This window comes from Diplotaxodon limnothrissa, linkage group LG5 (genome assembly GCF_057381915.1).
Source record: "Diplotaxodon limnothrissa isolate DT_005_m linkage group LG5, D_limnothrissa_male_GT1.1, whole genome shotgun sequence".
Lineage (NCBI taxonomy): Eukaryota > Metazoa > Chordata > Actinopteri > Cichliformes > Cichlidae > Diplotaxodon > Diplotaxodon limnothrissa.
In genome coordinates this window covers 22,607,559-22,628,186 of record NC_140600.1, presented here as the reverse complement: position 1 = coordinate 22,628,186, position 20,628 = coordinate 22,607,559, and the positions used below count along the sequence as shown (strand labels likewise).

The following is a 20,628-nucleotide window of genomic DNA, read 5'->3' as shown; positions in this document are numbered from 1 at the left end:
CTTTACAGGTCAGTGGGAGACATCTGGGAATCACACTGGATGGATAGTGGGTGGAGCTGTATTGAGTAATGATTTTATTTAGGAGCAATACCTTCCACAATATTTGTCTTAGAATCATTTCTGCTTTGAAATTGTTAGAGCTTAAATCGTGGCCACACTGCTAGTGCTGGTTTAGGCCCTTTTGCCTTCTGCCTTAATTTTTAATGGCGCTAATTCATCAAGGTACTGAAAACATTCTGGTTCATATTGACATGACAGCATCAAAGAGTTGCTGTAGATCTGTCAGGTACACATCCATGATGAGATTTTCCTGGTCCACCACATCTCTAAGGTGCTCTATAGGATTGTGTAAAGTAGTCAGACTCGAACGTCAAGGAAGGTGGTAGGGAAGCAGACTCAGCAGACATTTCGGGTTTCCAGAGGTGAGCAATTTATTTACAGTGAACCCCATCCTACATGAAACTTAACAAAACGTCCCCTCCAAACTTAATTAACAAAACAAAAAATACATCGATTTGGTAACTCAGCTCGCCTCTCCTCTCTCATCTGAGCCTGGCAGAGACTTACTATATTGTAAGAATAGATTATTGTAGTATTAGGGATTTAGTTGTATTAACGATAGTAAAGCATTATATTCGTTATTCATTTAAGTAGGCCATAGGTCAAGCTGCTAAACACTCACACATAGAGAACACACACAGAATTGGGAGAATAAGTCAGATGTGTATGTGAGAAGCAGAGGCGACAGAAAGGAGAACACAGTGTGCGAAGAAATGTGCAACAAGGACACGAGATAGGGAGACAGCAGATAGACAGGCATTAGCAGGCGCCTAGTTTTGAGAGACAAAGGTTGGTGACTTCTGTGTCAATGTGTGCTGTTGGGGCCAAACCTATGGCGTTATTTTTGTGCCACTATTCTGAGCGCATGTAAAACAAATTTGCAGGTGCAAGTGCTGCATTTTGAGAAGAAATTTATTTACAGCGAAGAAAAGCTAAATTTGAGTGAACAAAATTCATTGCTGCGTGCAAAAAATGTATTTCAGTGTTTGCTATTATCCATATACACTCAAAAACTGAGCCCCTCTCGCTCAGTTTTTGCATCTGCGCTTGCTCACAATGTGCTGCTTGCGCTATCAACATTTCTGCCCGTGCACGTTCAGCTCTTTCTGTACATCGTTATATTTATGCCACAAAATCAGCAAATCACAGACTTGGATGTAAAAAAAAATCTGATTGGCTGTTTTGGTCTCCAATCAGCTCGAAATGACGAAATGCAATATCCCAGAATCCATTTCGTCCAAAACTCAAACGAGCCAGTCAGATTTTTTTGCATCCAAGTCTGTGATTGGTTTGGTTGGTTTTGTGACACAAATATAACGGTGTACAGAAAGAGTTGAACGCGCACGGGCAGAAATGTTGAGAGCGCAAGCAGCACATTGCGAGCAAGCGCAAATGCAAAAACTGAGCAAGAGTGGCTGCTATTGTGTGTGTGTGTGTGGATAATAGCAAACGCTGAAATACATTTTTTGCACGCAGCTTTTCTCCGCTCAAAATAAATTTCTTCTCAAAATGCATTTTGATGATTGATGCTGAACTGTGAAAATCAGTCAAGAGCCGTCTGTGTGCATGGGTGTTTGTCTTCCTCACTGGCAGAACTCAGGTGGTGAGGATGGGTAAGTGCATTTCCAACAGCATCACCATCAACACGAGAGCACCACAGGGATGTGTCCTCTCGCCACTGCTCTACTCCCTCTACACTTCAGACTGTGTGGCCACCCACAGCTCCAACACCAAGTTTGCTGACGACACAGTGGTGTTGGACGCCATCTCCAACAACGATGAGGCGGCCTACATGGATGAAGTGAAGAATCTGGCATCATGTTGCCAGGACAACAATCTCCAACTGAATGTTGGCAAGACCAAGGAGCTGGTGGTGGACTTCAGAAGGAGTCAGCACAGAGACTACAAGCCCATTATCATCAATGGAGCTCCAGTGGAGAGGGTGCAGTCCTTCAAATATCTCGGTGTCCACATCTCCTCAGACCTGACATGGTCTGCCCACATTCAGGTCCAGACCAAAAAGGCTAGGCAGCGCCTGTACCACCTACGACAACTGAGGAAGTTCAGGGTCTCTCCAAAGATCCTCAGGATTTTCTATACAGGCGCTGTGGAGAGCATCCTCACACAGAACCTCACATCCTGGTTTGGGAACAGCTGTGTTAGGACCAAAAAGCTCTTCAGAGGGTGATCCGTACAGCAGAACGCTGCTGCAGGATTGCTCTCCCCCCACTTCAGGATACCTACACCAGGAGATGCCGGACAAATGGAGAGCATTGCAACTGCTCATCCACTTTGTCACAGATTGAAGCCATTTGAGTACAGTGAAGTTTAGATGGTGTGGTCGTCTGCTGCTGTAGACCATCTGCTTCAACATTTGTTTGTTTTTTTTAGTTATTTTTGACTCTTCTTATTAGCACAGAGTGTTTAACCTCTGACTTCTGATCAATAAGACATTTCTCAACCAGAGAGCTACTACTTTAACAGGTCACCTTTAGTCTACATGAACCAAATGCATCAAGTTGCTGCCATGTTATTGGCTGGTATTGGCTAGATATTTGCATTAACAGGCAGTTGAACGGGTTTATCTATCCCACATGCAAAGATGTCGGAGAAAGAATTAAGATAAGCCAAAAAGAAACGCAGTGCTCTGGATGAATCTGTTTGGCAAGCATACATACAGACTGCAAGAGGACTTTTCCACTAAAATTAGCTTTCTTCCCTAACTTTAAAATGTCCCAAATGTTGAATACTGACCAGATGCTTTACTGGCCCATGCTGCACAGATGGGAACATGCAGCAATGGGTGTTTCTGTGAACTGTGCTGTCTGTGAAGAACTAGGTCTTGTGTAGAATCCATCAAGGAGCACCACTGAGGACACGCATTATGTGGGTAAAACATAGACAACAACCATGTAGGAACATAAGTATTGAACCTGGTAGCATTTTCCTCATTAAATATATTTCTAATAGGGCTATTGAGATGAAATGCAAGTCAGGTGATTGATCGGGTCGATCTATCAGCTTCATGAGGACACACATATGATTTTCTCTTAGTATTTAGGTATGAAAACAAAACCAACAGCACAAAGAGACTTTAAAGCAATCGCCACAGTGATTCTACTTTAGAAACAGGAACAGAAACTGAACTACTATAAGAAGTGGTTCTTATTCCCAGCCTTAGTGCTCACTGCAACATTCATATCCAACACTATCAGTACATTTTGCAACAATACGGTCACTACAGTCTTGACAGAGCTTTTTGCTTTTACTCATAAAGAGATGCTTCTTATGTGACACCGTGCCAAAGAAAAACCTTTTCATGGGCCATCAAATAGGACTGAAGCCTCTAATATTCCAAATGAATATGGGGTAGGCCTGCTTTTAAAATAGCAGCTGGGGCTTTTTTTTTGGGGGGGGGGGGGGGGGGGGGGTTGGCTTTGATAAAACAATTTATACCTGTGTCATTCCACTTTATTACACATAAGTTCCTTTTTGGACTTATTTGTTTTGATTTCTTTCTATGTCTAGATTACATCAGAAAATTTCACATCTATAGCCCCATTAAAAATGTTTAGTGTGAAAATGTTGGCACGTTCAATGCTTATTTTCCCCTCTGCATACAAGCTGCTGGTCCTCAACACAAGTTCAAACTGAAATAGCACTAAGTCTTAATGGATATCCACTAAAAATTTTGACATCTATGGTTAAAAGACAATAAATTTAGTAATTTACCATGATAAAGAAAAGGTTCTGTTTTCCCCATATTGATTTGCTTTGTGCAATTATATATAAAACTCATAACAATCCCATTATCATCTGTTGTTTATGCTACATAGCCAGTGTTATTGTGCTAACATACTGATACTTCTTGTCGGTACAGAGTCACATCGTCCTTCGTTCTTTTCTGGAATGAGCTGCCATTTTGACTGATTTAAGAACCAAATACTCTTACATAGCAGATGTTGAAGTGACCTATTTCATAGAAGCACCTTTTTATTCAGTGAAATGTATGGAACATATGAAAATGTCACTTCAGAAAGGTGCAAGAACTGGACAGTCAGGATGTTAGACCTAACTGACCACAGCAACGTTAACATTGCCATTGTGAACACGTTAGCATTTAAGCTCAAAACAACAACAAAATTTCTAGGAAAGCTGCAGACTTTTTAACCTTATTACTTTTGATGGCTTGTACAAGGTGTCTTAATTTGACCTATACAGATGTGTCGGCTTTCTTTAAGACTAAAAAAATGCTGATTTGTTTGAGTTCTTTCCTGTTTCTGCCAGCAGAAAGAACTAGAAACCTAAAGTCAAGTGAGAATAGAGTTATATTCAAGTTCTAGTTAGCCTTGGGGTTCAGAAGAACTGAACTGAATTCAGTATTCACAGAGTTTATTATTAGAGTTTAGGTACTTGAGTTTTCTTGTATATTGGTTCATTGTTTTAGCCTCATCAGTGTTTCATGTTCTGTGATTTTCCTTATCTCAGTCTTTAGTTTAGTTGTTTCACTTTGTTAGTTATTGTCTCTCATATCTTGTTTTGAGTTTTACGTTCTGTCCTAAATTGTTTCAGCTCTGCCCCACTTCCCACCCATTTTTATATTCTCCTCTGTGTACTTATGGTCCTTTCATTATTTAACATTATTTATAATTACCATATCATTCGCATGATGATTCCTGATCTTATATTCCCAAAGTGTCATGGTAACCAGTGTTTTTGGAATTTTACTGATACTTTCATGCCTCTCAAATTAGGCCTCAAGTTACCACTCTACACCCAGCTAACTGTGACAGCTGTAGTTATCTATAAATTTGAACCCCTTGTTTAGGAATTAAAATGATGCCTGACGTGAATAACGGTTTCCTCACCAAGAGAAAACTTTCTAAGCAAAGGAGAACAATCTTGAACAGATCTGCAGTGTTTTAAAAGCATGGCGGGATTAATGAGGATTGAATGAACAAGTGAGTTTCACATCAAGGCATTACTGCAGGCTGACCATCTGCTATGGTGTGACACAAACAGAGAGGACACGTGCCACTGCTCTCTGCTGAGGGAACGCCCCCACACATCTCCTCAGAGCAGGGATCACTTGCCCCCTACAGATGATCTTTGTTCCTGGTCTCTGGCACTTGCCTTCAGAGGGACAACCCCTCCCAGCCACCTGTTACACTAAATAATGTTGAAAACATGCTGGAAATGAAAAGTAAAAGAAAACTGAATACACTCCTAATGACAGTCTACCAGATCACTGTGAACAATTAGACAAAAATAAAAACAAGTACAATCTGGACTTACCTGCAGTCAGTGAATGTAACAAATCAAAATCCCATTTTGTAAAAAACCTTCAGTGGAAATGTTTTTGGGGGGGGTTTTTTTCAGCCTTTTGCTTACACTATTTTAGGGTGCAACTGAGCTACATTTCCACATTAAAATGTTCTTTTATTTCAGTAAACAAACAACTTTTATTTTGAGTTAATCCTAAGTATAAAATATTTATTAGGAATTCATCATTTACTTCTGTATGAGCAATGCTCACTAAAAACTTTGATGTCCAACCTTCAGCTGGAAAAAGCAGAGTTGGAATCTGAGATCCAAGTTGACTGGATATTGTTTAGAACCAGAACTAGAACCATTTAATATGGAATTTAACGCACAGAATCAGAATCAAAAGACCCTGGAATAAGATTACTCTAATGCACCTGTAATGTAAAAATCAATCATTAATGACTTCCAACTCAGAGCTTAATGGAAAATACCTGTTATGTGTTCAAAAATGAACAGTTTCAATATTAACACAGTTATTATATGATCAGCTCATGAAAGGCCTAAATTAGTATTCATGAATGTAGGTGTTATTAAAGCTCTTGATTTCATGAAGCTCAATTCAGATATTCTAAATCTAACCACTGTAGGTGTGTGTTGAGGCATCTCTTTCACTTTCAGGTGTATAATCCAGTGCGCGCAAAACTGATAATTATTGTAAACACAACGCAATACAAAATTATGTATCTAAAATGTCTAAAAGCAGAGTATATGTACTAAAAATAACGGCTAAAGAGAAAAGATGTAAGAGAAAGATTTATGGCTGCTCTGAGAAAACATTATTTTTTGTTATTGGCTCTGCAGGGATCCCAGAAAACCACCAAACAAGGAAACAAAGAGGTTTAAGTGAGACAGACTGTGACTGTTTTCTGGTTTTTTGCACCTATTTAGCTGCGGATCTTCAACTTAATGGAGTTACAGTCAATTTGCGCGCTGACCTCTCCGCTCGGTGCACTTCTTATTGAATTTATCCAACACTGTGATGAATGAGAGAAGCAGACACTCACCCCTTTCAACTGCTGAGCTCCAGTGATGTGCTGAAAGACTCTGTCAATCTCCTGCTCGATACGCCTGGCCCAGTGCATCATCCTGTGGATAAACACCGGAGGCTGACTGTCACACAATGCAAAACAAATGAAACAGAGAGGTGTATCTGTTTCACAGAAACAATCAGTGATGTAACAAAAATAGCAGGAAACTGCACACAGATTACCACATCTTTTATGCAAACATGCTTCATTTTTCTTGCAGCAACAGAGCGAGAGAACAGCTTTATTGGTCAGTGTGGATGTTTTTTATGTCGCTCTTGCAACCATCTGTAATTGCATATGATTTGCAAGCTTGTCTGTACTTAATATAAGTATTTATTTCTTTAATTGTTATATAGTTTGGATATATGTTTAAAAAATATGCATCCACACTGCAATTATAATGGCTTCCAATGCAGCAGAGTAAGCAGAAAAACATTATCACTGGTAATTGTTTTTGAACTTATCTGCACAAATCTGTCTTTTCTTGTTTTTGTATTTCGAAAAACTCAATGTGTGTTTGAATATCTTTTAAAAGGCAACATTATAGCCACAAACTATCAATGAAATTTGCATAATGACTGACACCAGCCCACTGAAGGAACAATGGGCAATCTTACTGTTTATAAGATTGGGGAAACCTGCAGTCAGCTGAGACTGAAGAAGTCACTCGGATGAGTGACGAAACGTTTCTCCCACAAAACGCCACGTCCGGATGAACAGAATCAACTTTTGGAGAAAGTGCTTTATACTACAAGCTACACTCACATACTCAGTGTCTTCCCTAGTAACGTTTCAAGATGCGAACTGGTTAATCCAAGAAATCCCAATAAACTAAAACTTCATTCATTATTTTCTATTCGATCAAAAAACAGAAACCTATACTCGTATCAATACAGCAGAGACACTATTTGTCAGATTTAAACAGACACTGTTGGGAGGAGTATTCTCGGGCTCACTTTCACACAGTATTCCCTGTATGTCCATGATCCAATCTAATATGTATCCAGTGTAATCCTCACATGAGACCGGACGATATTTAATTAAAGGTGAAACACAAAACAAGCAGTCAAAACTGAAAACCTGGGACACTGTGGAATAAAAGCCAGTGATGATCAGGTTTGACCTTAAATTTGACCTTGATGGTGTTACATAGTGTTTGAAAGGGAAAAACATTTAAATACACTATATGTAAAACACAGAAATGGCACCAAACCTTCTCTACTTTTCATCCTACTGATTTTGTTGATTTTGATTTTCTGCATACGCATTCAGCATATACAAATCTCTAGCTGTTTTCACACATCTACTGCAGCCCTGAATTTTTCAGAATTTGTTTTCAGGACACAGACATCAGACATTTAAAGGTGTCCAAACTGCTCCCTAGCACAAAGACCATATGACTCATGTTGGGATACGTCTGATACACGGGTGGGTTAAATGGTCATCATGCAGGCTCCCTCCCTTAACCCAAATGAAGCATGAATTTGTCTGAAGTGGGCTGCTCCGTTTTGAGTGCTTTGTTATGTGAGAAAGGGCCACGGACCTCAATTCAACACCTCCTCCGCCTCTCCATGTGGAGTTTCCCTAATTGACAAGTACTGCCCATAAAAGAAAAGTAAACATTGATGCTCTGACATTGGGGACAGCTATTTTGAAAACATTAAAAATGTTCTTTAGGGGAAAACGCACTTGTTTAGAGATGATATATCACTAATTACTTCTATACTGTCAGTCCACCTACCACACAAAGGTTAATTCATGACTAAAATAATTAGGTTGGAGTCAAATCGTCTTTTTATGCCTGGAAAGGTTCCTACAGTGGGGCAAAAAAGTATTTAGTCAGCCACCGATTGTACAAGTTCCCCCACTTAAAATGATGACAGAGGTCAGTAATTTGCACCAGAGGTACACTTCAACAGTGAGAGACAGAATGTGAAAAAAAAAATCCATGAATCCACATGGTAGGATTTGTAAAGAATTTATTCGTAAATTAGGGTGGAAAATAAGTATTTGGTCACCTCAAACAAGGAAAATCTCTGGCTCTCACAGACCTGTAACGTCTTCTGTAAGAAGCTTTTCTGTCCCCCACTCGTTACCTGTATGAATGGCACCTGTTTGAACCCATCATCTGTATAAAAGACACCTGTCCACAGCCTCAAACAGTCAGACTCCAAACTCCGCCATGGTCAAGACCAAAGAGCTTTCGAAGGACACCAGGAAAAGTATTGTAGACCTGCACCAGACTGGGAAGAGTGAATCTACAATAGGCAAGCAGCTTGGTGTGAAAAAATCAACTGTGGGAGCAATCATCAGAAAATGGAAGACATACAAGACCACTGATAATCTCCCTCGATCTGGGACTCCACGCAAGATCTCATCCCGTGGGGTCAAAATGATCATGAGAACGGTGAGCAAAGATCCCAGAACCACACGGGGGGACCTGGTGAATGACCTGCAGAGAGCTGGGACCAAAGTAACAAAGGTCACCATCAGTAACACACTACAACGGCAGGGAATCAAATCCCGCAGTGCCAGACGTGTTCCGCTGCTGAAGCCAGTGTATGTCCAGGCCCGTCTGAAGTTTGCCAGAGAGCACATGGATGATACAGCAGAGGATTGGGAGAATGTCATGTGGTCAGATGAAACCAAAGTAGAACTTTTTGGTATAAACTCAACTCGTCGTGTTTGGAGGAAGAAGAATACTGAGTTGCATCCCAAGAACACCATACCTACTGTGAAGCATGGGGGTGGAAACATCATGCTATGGGGCTGTTTTTCTGCCAAGGGGACAGGACGACTGATCCGTGTTAAGGACAGAATGAATGGGGCCATGTATCGTGAGATTTTGAGCCAAAACCTCCTTCCATCAGTGAGAACTTTGAAGATGAAACGAGGCTGGGTCTTCCAACATGACAATGATCCAAAACACACCGCCCGGGCAACAAAGGAGTGGCTCCGTAAGAAGCATTTGAAAGTCCTGGAGTGGCCTAGCCAGTCTCCAGACCTCAACCCCATAGAAAATCTGTGGCGGGAGTTGAAAGTCCGTGTTGCTCGGCGACAGCCCCAAAACATCACTGCTCTCGAGAAGATCTGCATGGAGGAATGGGCCAAAATACCAGCTACTGTGTGTGCAAACCTGGTAAAGACCTATAGTAAACGTTTGACCTCTGTTATTGCCAACAAAGGTTATGTTACAAAGTATTGAGTTGCATTTTTGTTATTGACCAAATACTTATTTTCCACCCTGATTTACGAATAAATTCTTTACAAATCCTACCATGTGGATTCATGGATTTTTTTTCCACATTCTGTCTCTCACAGTTGAAGTGTACCTCTGGTGCAAATTACTGACCTCTGTCATCATTTTAGGTGGGGGAACTTGCACAATCGGTGGCTGGCTAAATACTTTTTTGCCCCACTGTAACTGACTGAACCGACATGGAAATATCTAAGTGTCACTCTTTTCTCTAAATACTAAGGAAAGGGGCTTCATTTCCTTTCTTATCTCCTTGAGCATTTAGGATACACTGAACTACACAATAGGAAATGAAAAGGAATAATACCGCTCCACAGTTCCTTGCAGCGTTAACATTCAAAGCCTAACACACTAAATAATTTATCAGTTGTTTTCATACAATCCTACTAAATGGAATTCATGTAGATAAATATGAGCAGACTGAGGGAGAGCTTAAGGAAACCTTCTGCATGAGACATTAGTATATCTTTATACTAAATGGTCACATTATTATCACTTTATTTACAGACCTATCATGTTTGCCATCAAGGTAATAAAGTGGCTAAAATGTAGCACTTCTACAGTTTGAATGGATATGAAACTCACAGTTCACTGGCTGATGTCTGATTAAGAGTTGGAGGTACAAAAAAAACCTTGCAGGTGGATTAATTAAATTAAAAGCTAACTTTTGTATTTGGGGTAAATTCTGGAGTTTGGCGCAGTGTTATCAAGGACAGCAACAAATTAGTTTGAATTTGCTACTACTCTGATTGGATCACACCTCTGATTTCACACCTCTGATTGGACTCTCAAGTTTCAAAGTACATAGTACTATTTTTATTATTATTGTTGGACTTTTCTGCACTTATTACATTGAAGATTTTTTATTTATTATTTTTTTTACAAATGAGAAACACAAATAGAGAATAAGGAGGGGGAAAACACTTGAAGGACCAGATTTATGAAATTCAAGATATTCCATTACTACGTGTGCTGAATTCTTTTAGGGTAACTAAATATGTTATCCTATTCCACAAATGTATTTTAACTAAATACAGCCTTCCTTCAACTACTCATTTAAAATAAGAATTTTGCACTTAAATCAATATCATAAATATAGCACAGCATGTGCTCTTCCATTTTAAATAATAAATACTGTGACATAATCACATCGCAAGCTGCGATTTCAAAGCGGCACCCAATCCTACACAACCTACCTGAACAAAAGAGGGATCCTGCAGTATAAAAATCAGTTTCCTTCAAAATTTTGCAGTCAACCATTACTACATAAATGTAAAAATATGCTTTAAAAGACTATACACTAAACTATATACTATATAGTTATTATACCATATAATATACAACACAATATTTGTGTTATGCTCTGACTATCTTACTATATATTCCCCTGCAATCCTGTACTTCACTTCAGTCAGATTTAAGAAAAGTTTCTGGAGATGAAATATTCATTTTAGTTTCTACCTAAATAAGTCAAACCAGGAAATCAATTAATCAGACCTGTAAGTGCCCAGAGAGTCGATTCATTATCAGTCAGACAGCTTCCAGCAGAGTTACAAGACAACAGCACTGATTAAAGTCTTGTTGGACTTGTTTCTGCTGTCGGACAAGCCACAAATCTTCACTCAACTGCCCGAATTCACAGGAAGACAGCTTTTTGGATGCTGCAAAGGATTCTTTTTCTTTCTTTTTTCTAGCCCAGCTGAAATCGAGGACGCCCAGACCTGATGAAGATCAGACAGCTCTTAATACGGTGCGAGACATTTTCACATTCTTTTATTTGAAGTGATAATTTACTTCTGGGTTTCTGGGAAGTGCCCAGCTACAGGAACCGTGTATAGAAACTAAGATATAACCTTTTTTTTTTTTTTCAAATCCAGCAACATCAAGAGTATCACTTTAAAGGCCCATTTAAGATTATTATAAGACTGAATGCCTGACATGTCTTCACACTGATCCATTTGAAAGTGAATTTCTTTTTTACCTTGAGGCGTTCGAGGCAGTGGTAGAAATAAGCGAGGCGTGCTGTGGAAAAGAGAAACAGCATGCACACTTTCCTTTTCCCTCTCTATAGAGGGATGCAATCGGAAAAATATCTAACGCTTTAAATAAAGCCTTTAAAATGCACTCTGTTCCAAAGTGTTCTCAATTTGCTGGTGCTATTAAATCTGGATTACATTAATTTGATTAACTGAAAATATCTTGACTATTATTAAAATATCGTTTGTTTGTTTTTGCATTTAGCTACTTTGTCATCAGTCTGGAAAACAGTCAGTTTGTCTGCTGACTCAGCCTTTGGAGGCAGTGGTCCATTTTTCAGGGCTTCCGGTGTAACCAGCAGATATCCATGCCATGTCAACACTTGCTGTTGCACCAGTCATTATTACTGACTGCTTCCAAATGCAGATGCATTTTAGAGGAGAGCCACTAAAAGCTAAATTGCTTCGTTCGCATGTGATTGGTCAGTGCAACCCAGACTACAAATAGATACTCTGTATGCATAATCTGTTGCAATGATTACTTTCTCGTTCATTTAAAACTGTAAAAGGAGCAAATCCAAAGGCAGGAGTAGCAAAGTAGATGCAGACAAAAAGACTTTGTTGCAGATGCTAGGATTTCTTTAAAAGGCACCTATAAATTGGGCAATCAGTTACATTAATCCCAGCAATCCTACAGGTTGCTTAAATGTCACATGGCGCAAAACAATATCATGTTTACAATCATGAACACACTGAGCAATCCCAAAGCTGAAGCATGTCAGATGCCATGACTGCTTCATTAACACACGTCCTCCATCTGCATCCCATATGTTTTGACATTTGCTAAAACAAATGTGTGGGGTTAATCTTCATAGATTAAAAAAAAAGAATCAGCATTATGAATATGTGGCTTTTCTGCAACACTCAAACCTGGATAAAAACACTTTTTTATCACACTTTTTACGGAAAATGCTACAAAGCATTTTATTTATTTACTTTACACAAAAAAACAGTGCACACTTTGTTGTGCTGGCTAGTCTGTTGTGTGTTATTAGAAAATCTTTGCAGATCGGGTTTACTGCAGTGGAGAGAATACTATCCTGAGTTTCTGGCACATCCAAATTTTGACAACAGCTGCTACTGGCTCCAAAAATTGAGCTTTTCTCATGCTACCATTTTGGACTGACAACTGTGCATTTCTCCACATTTTCCTCACAACTAGCTGAAGACAGCACAGTAAGCAATCATATAGGGGACTGGTGTCCAGTTGTACCCACAAACCGACTAAAAGTTAACTTTTTTTTTCCACATAAAGGAAATATTTGTTTCTAAAATGTAACTTTAATGTCTTTCTGAAATAAGGCATATAGCTTACTGAAGACACCAAGCTTCCTTCTTCACAGTTTCAGTTAAAATGCCCTCAAAAAGTTGTGTCTAAATTAGGTTTGTTACATGACTGCAGAGCAGCTTCGACCCCGTGACTCAGTGCCGCTGAAGCACTAAAGTTTTTGACTGTGTGCTCCACTTCCTCTTAAGCCCTGTGGGACATCAGAAAACCAAGTACAGGGGCCACACAGCAAAGCACTCTTGTGCCTCTACTCTGTTACCGGCTATAGTCACACAACACTGTGAAGACAGATAGAGAAGCACTACATGATGTGACCCATATTCACTTACAGCAGAGAGAGCAAAAGGTTGAGAGGAACAGCTGAGCCATAGGTGGGGTATAAGGAGCAGACGGAAAAGCCATAAAGCATCTATCTATCCTTCTATCTATGGTTATCTATGGTTTGGGTTACTGGAAATCAGTAATTAAATCAGACAGAGACAAGCTGACTGCCACTTTGCAACCCGCCTCTTTTTATGCTGCTCATAAACTGTCTTATCCGCCATTACTGATGCTTGCTCAGTTCTATTCATATCTTGCTGCTCCTAAAAATCGTCTTTTGACAACAGTACCTGGCTTTGTTAACACATGGCCTGCTTCCTTTAATGTCTGTTCATGTGCTGTGCAAAAACACAAAGCTACTCGAGACACTGAGTTCTAGTGCAGCACCAGCAGTGGCCTTGAGAGAAAGATCAGCGTTGTGGATTTAACTAAAAGAAGATTTCCTCTCTGCTCTGTTACAACTCCACGTGTTGCATATTACACATGGTTTTGCAGTGATAGGTGAAGTACATAAAAAAGTACATAAAGGCACCAAAACAAAAGTACTCGCTGTGAAAAACAGCCCCATTCAAGGTGTCATATGTGCCATATTAGTGATGACATAATATTAGACTTTCATTAAATTCATCGCTGCAGCCAAAATAAGTCAAAAATAACGATATAACCATGATACTTCCAGGAGGTTTTATTCATGCTATTCATGCAAACATACATACACTATGATTATTATAGTATAGCTCTCTGATTCATTGTATTGTGACACACCACTCTAACCTGACATTCGATTCTGTAGTATGAATGTGTTAAATGTAAAAATAAATGTGATTGTGGGATTTGTATAGAATATTTGTGTATGCTGTAGAAACGTTGGGACCCACTGTGCCATAGGCAAGGTTTATGCAAAGTTTCATCCACTAAGCAAAATACTTTTAGCATGATTTTATTATGGTCAAGCTTCAAATATAGCAGTAGTAAATAACAGAAGCTGAAATCTGATGCAGAACAAAAAAAGGTTGTACTTGAATAAAGTGAAAGTACCTCCGATTTGAATTTGAGTACTTTAACAAAGGCATTTTGATCAATGTTCTCAAAACACTTATTTCTAATGTAAACTTTTACAGGTCATGAGCTCCTTTGCAGTCTGAGAATAACTGCAATAAAATAACATAAAAAAATATTTGATTTTCCCCCATTGATGTTCTAGATGTCAGAACACGAGGAAGGCAGATTGCAATGCCTGCAGCATGGCAGGCTATTACTATAAAAACACATATTTTTTGTAGTATCTATCTATCTATCTATCTATCTATCTATCTATCTATCTATCTATCTATCTATCTATCTATCTATCTATCTATCTATCTATCTATCTATCAGCAGGGAGAGGCCGTATCAAGACAGAAAGGGTGGGAGGAGAAAGAGCAAAGCGAGAGAGGGAGAAGTGGTATAAATCCACGCTGCTGCAGTATTAATTCTTAATTGGAATGAGAAGCTGTTCTACAGCGTCGCAACACCGCTTCATTTAGCTTAGCCGAAGCGACCCAGGGCACAAGACTATATGGAGCTGTTTCAGAGCACTCAGCAGAAAAAAGCAGCAGAAAGGAGGAGGAGGAGGAGAAAGCAGCAGCTTGAAATAACCCATTTCATCATAAAACACACACATATGCACACGCCCACACTTGACTGGTTTATAGAATAGACCCCTCTTTTCTAATTGGTAAATAAACCTCATATCTCCAGTTGTGATTGGCCAGAAATTCTTCAGCATGTGCCCTGGAGATGAGTGGACCATCTGGCCTGTTCCTCCCTCCTGAGCAGCCCAATCGCTGAGCCTGGAGTTGGGCCCAGATAGTCTCAAGTTAAGTGCCAGCTGTACTTAACTGTAACGGGTTAAAGGTTAGGATTGAAGAACTGGGCAGGAGATTGATTGAAAAACAAGGGGAAATGGTATTTCGAATGCAGCCTTCAGCAAGAAGCCACAGTAAAACCACACCTTTCTTCTGCTGTGCTAGATAGTAGGCATGGTACTAGTAGGCTACTCCTGAGCTTTGAGTACTTGTGTTGTACAGTGCACAGTGTGGTTTCCTCAAGAGGTTGTAGGAAATGATAGGACTGTTTGATGATTTTTTTTTTCAAGCCATCATGGAAAGATCTAGCACTTAGTGGAGCACAAGAACAACAGGGGAAACAAGGAAAAGAGCCTTACCAGTTTTATGACTGCACAGACTTAATGTTGCATGTCAAATAGAAATTCTCCAAATAGCTCAACTAATTAAAGCCACAGTCTAGCTCACCTTAAACTTCCCTGTACGTCCTTGCAGTTTTAATTTTTTGTTTGTTTTTTGTTTTTAAACAGGTTTTTGAGAAAGTCAAAGTTAATATTCACTGTCGTCCATTGGGTAAAACCCTCATATCCTATTTGTGCAGAACATCAGATGAAGGCTCTAACTCATCATATGGTAATAGGGAGGATTAATCATTTGCCAGATGCTCCTAATTCTGCCTAACTTGATGTACAAACACTTACAGTATGGGGTCTTCTGCTTGGGAGGAACACTGAAATATGATTGCTCATTTAACCCTACAAATATACCTATATACCCCTATATATCATAGCGTGGACTACACCTTCCAGCTCTTTAAATAACCTGCCTTTACATTGATGTAATCGCCAACCCTGTCAAATTACATAACAGCAGAAGATAAAGCATGCAGGGTGACTGGAGTATCTCCTGGTGGCAAAGCGAAGTGGTCAAGCCCAAAGTTGTCTCTCATCGGAGCCCGGCTGCGTTTTCACTGAGGGTTACTTACGTGTATTGCTGGGGGAAGAGACCCTGCGCTCCAGGCCACGATGCGCTGAAAATGAAGATAATCTGGATAGATAGCAAGCAGACGATGCTGCAAGACCTTTCGCCTATCGCCATTTTCCATTAAAAATTCTCGTCACGGGCTCTCGTTGCGTGAATGAAGCGCTCCGGACTGTCTCCGGGGCATACAGCGAGCAATGTGTGAACGTCAGGCTCAGTTTCCCGACGACTTCATCTCGGTTTCTCTCGTCAAGTGGACGCGGAGGAGGCAGGCATTGGCCGTGAAGGCATCGCGGACGGTGGGAGATGCACTAATGCAGCTGCCAAGACACTGCAGAGTCTCCCCTCCTGCTCCCACACACATACACACCACCACGAGCACTAACACCACAATCACACACAGGCCGGCGCGTCCACGCCCGCTCTCTCTTTCTCTCTCTCTCATCAGCAGCCCGTGGATCCGTGCGCGCTCACGCTCACCAGGCAACAGAGAAGCAGGAGAAGAATCTAGTTTGGCTTTATTTATCTCTGAGGAGCCACGTGGGATTTGTCACTGCCATAAATTTAGTTTTTCTATTTAGAGGAAGACGCAACACTTCAGGTACTGAAGGGTCCCTGAATGTAAAAAAATCAAGACGCTTCTAACTCCCGTTTCACTCCCCCGGGGTCCAGTTTACCAACTGGGCCCCAGTCCACAGGAGACCCAGTCATGGTCACGCATGACTAGATTAAAAAAAGTGGGGTTATGTTTGATCATTCATTTAATTTAGCTGCTGTTTACTTTTTAATGTAACCATTAAAATTGTGAGAAAATTCAACCACTCTTTTTAAATATCACACTATAAAACCATCTGTGATCATTTTATAGTGTGACCATGTCCCACAAAATTGAAATAAAAGACAAAGAGTATATATGGGTTGTTGCAAAGTGGGACGTGTTAATGCTGAAGGTGTTAGAAGTTAAAAGTGGGGATTAATCATTTAGTTTTAAATATCTGCTAAACGGATCTCATCTAATATTTGCCTTTGTGTTAATTTTCCTTCATATATCAACTGTACAGCATCCTGAAACATTGCCTGCTACCTACCTCTGCAAGAGCAGCGGAATGAAGGTGAGTTTAAATGCCATCCAGAGCAGCAGACAGTGCACAACAGAGGTGAAGAAGAAAGTAGAGCCAGGGTAGAATGAGGGGAGTGTCAGGGTTAATTTGTGACAGAAGAATAGCAACAAGATGGAAAAGAAAGGTTTACAAGATGGTAGTGAGACCTGCATGTGACAGTGGCGCTGACAAAAATACAGGAAGTCGAGCTGGAAGTAAGAGTGTTGAAGATGCTCCAGTTTCATAGGGAATTACCAGGATGGACAGAAGTAAAATGGGTACATCAGAGGATGTTAGAAAGGTTAGAGAGGCGAGTTTGAGATGGTTTGGACATGTGACCACAGAGAAGATTCATGGGTGTACTGAAGGAGGACATTCAGAGGGCTGGCGTGACAGAGGAGGATGACATCGAGGCAGATGACCTGCTGTGGCACCCCATAAATGGAGCAGCCGAAAGAAGAAGGAATTTACCCACGTGAGAGTAAAAACTTAGGTTTAAAAGAAGATAATCTCAATACTTCCTTGTTGGTTTTTATTTTTTGTACAGTGTGTTTTGGAGAGGAGAGTATCTGTGGATGTTCTGTTGCTACAAGCTTTTTGTACACGAGCCAATCTTTATCTAGTAAGGACTACTGAAGTGTTATACACTGGAAGAGATGCAAAAAACAGTGGCACTACAGGGTAAATTAAGGATGCTTGGGGCTGTTTTTTGAATTTCCAGGAACTTTTTAGAATGAACTCATTAAAGTATTGTTTAGAATACAGTCTCATTCGAACTATCATTTTTAAATTTTGTATGACGGTAGATACTAATAACAGTTGGAGCGGATTTAATTTAGGTGAAAACTGCGTCAAGGTCAAGGTCACAGTAAATACGAAAATCAGTAAAACTTCATATTTAAACTTCACATCTTTAAAACTTTACAGCAATATACTAAGCCTTGGGGGACATGAGTACCTAGGCTGGCATTGGCTAAGACCTTGACCTCTATTATCATCAGCCATGGTCAAAACTGACTTGTAAAAAACTTTCATGAAATCATATGAAGTAACATATCATATGAAGAAGCGTGTAGAGAGCTGTACAACACACCTTCAATACAACATCACAACGACGCCATCACAGTGTAATAAAAACAGGCTGATGTCAGCATTTTGTAATAAAAACATTATAAAGCATGCAAGCAAGTTTTAGTGTAGCCATTGAGTTGGGTGTGGTTGTGCTCGCTGAGAGTTCTGGTTACTTCTTTGAAAAGTCTCACTGAAACATCCCCACTGAACAAATAGCTTGTTCATGAAAGCCTTTAAACATAAAGGGCAGAGCTTTGCTGTGTTCTTGGTGTCTGTATGCTGTGCATCCTGTCCATCATAGATAGACCCACATTGTAGTTCTTGTTTTTGTTGGTACTTGACCTTTAACAGAATTTTAATCAAGGAACAGCTTAGGGTGATTTTCTGGGATGAAAAGTTCAGAATCAGATTGGATGCCTGGACATGAGTAACCCTCATTTGTGTTGGCTCTGGTGGCAGCCACGCAGGGCGGCTCATTAGTTGAGCAAGACAATTCAGTCAGTATTTGTTTTGGTTTTTAAATCAATCCAGGCATAACAATTATTTACACAGATGACCATTTGATTTGATTTTATTAGCCATATTAAAAAGAAAAAAACCTCCCCCCATCATTTTTGTGTGTGGGTGTGAAACAAACCACACCCATATGAGACGTGGGAGTGGAGATAATTCCTTTTTGGAGGAATTACAACATGAAGTGGAAGACTCACATCAACGAGGAACTCTGTCACTGGGGGAGCTGATCTGGAATATCCTAACTGTACTAAGGGTTTATGTCTTTTATGTAATATGAAATTTAACAGGAGATTTTCTTAATGAGAAACTTGATGAGAAGGATGGAATTTGTGAGTAATTTGCAAAGAAATGGACTATGACAAGAGTCATAATTGCCTCTGAGAAAGCCATCGTGCAGAAATAGAAACACACTCCTTCCACTGAGGATTTGGACATCTTGTTGAAAGCAGCTAGCAGCTTGAAATGCAAGGACCAGGACTGAACTTTCTTATTACCCAAGGATAGGTGGGTATAGTTCTTTTATTTATTTATTTTTTATATGTAACGTGATTGGATAAAGACATATATTTGATCTATTCTTCCAATTAATCCACTCCTCTGTATTTACAGTCCTTGGACCTTATAATACACCATGCTGTGGTAATTAGCGTGTAACCAATAATATTACCGATGCCTTCTCTCCATTCACACATTGCCATAAAAAAGAGCCGAAATGGAACTGAGTCATAAAATTTAATAAAATCACTATTTATGTTATTAATTACACCTCTGATTTTCTGCTATGACAGTTTGAAACGCGTACTGTGACAAATTAATGTTAAAGCTGACACTGATGTAAACACTGTGCTAAATGGGAACTTAAAGGCATCAGGCATTAGGCACACATAACGCAGTAGAGTCATGAACAGCGGCCTGCAAGCCAGTTTTTGTGACAAGCTCTACACTTTACGCATGCAGTGAACACATATGGTGCTAAATTGAGAACTCTCTCTAAGAAGGTGACAGCAGGTACACTGGGAAGTCAACAACAAGACAACTCCCAAAAAGGAATAGTTTTCACAGACCAGCTCTGCTCTCTCTGTATCCCACCTGAATGACTTTTCTATAGCTAGTGTTCTTCTCACTGCTGAGACAGTACCTGCAGCACACTCATGTTGGACACATAGTCCAGCTCCTCCACACCTGCCATCACATGAAGATTTGCTCTCTCCCCCAGCACAGTCTCAAGAGTGTGGAGGTGTTATCAGGAGATGGGCCACTGCACAAGGACAACTGGACAAGGCTGTAGAAGGGCATCAGCAGCAGGACTAGTATCTGCTTCTTTGTGTGAAGAGGATCAGGAAGGGGACTGCAAGAACCCAACATAATGACCTCCTGCAGGATACTCATGTGTATATTTCTGTCCAAACTGTCAGAACCAAACTGCATGAGGGTCCTTTAGTGAGACCTGTTTTGACATCCCTTTCCCCAGAGAACACCAAAATTAGTTTCTGCCACTGGTGCCTGTTCCTTTTCACATATGATGTTGCAGGTAGCGTAGACATTTGCCACGGTGTCTCCGTGCTCTTTCATGCCCGTCACGTGTGCTCAAACCAAGAGATCACTTCCTTATGATTTAGGTGATAAGTTAAAGTCAAAGTCAGAGACAGTACTTAAGCTCATCCCATTTTCATGCAATCTGTCAGATGCACAGGAACACAGCCCAGAATAAGTCTGGCAATGGTAGACTACAAAATGATGTAACATATACTGTATCAGCCAGGCATTTGGACATGCTCTATATAAGAAAAGGAGATTTTAAAATGCAGGGAAATGAATTA

The 20,628-nt window shown here is 40.1% G+C and overlaps 1 protein-coding gene across 1 annotated transcript in view; it reads right to left on the bottom strand.

Moving 5' to 3' along the window:
* The window catches only part of LOC146632308 (voltage-dependent calcium channel subunit alpha-2/delta-2-like), a 36,897-nt gene extending 20,598 nt beyond the window's left edge, over window positions 1-16,299 (bottom strand). The window contains exons 1-2 of the mRNA XM_085354269.1: window positions 16,126-16,299; window positions 6,390-6,471 (exon numbers count right to left, since the gene is read on the bottom strand). Of these exons, the coding sequence (XP_085210395.1) occupies window positions 6,390-6,471; window positions 16,126-16,238 (195 nt within the window). The 5' untranslated portion in view covers window positions 16,239-16,299. The remainder of the gene's footprint in view (window positions 1-6,389; window positions 6,472-16,125) is intronic.
* Window positions 16,300-20,628: the final 4,329 nt, after the last annotated feature.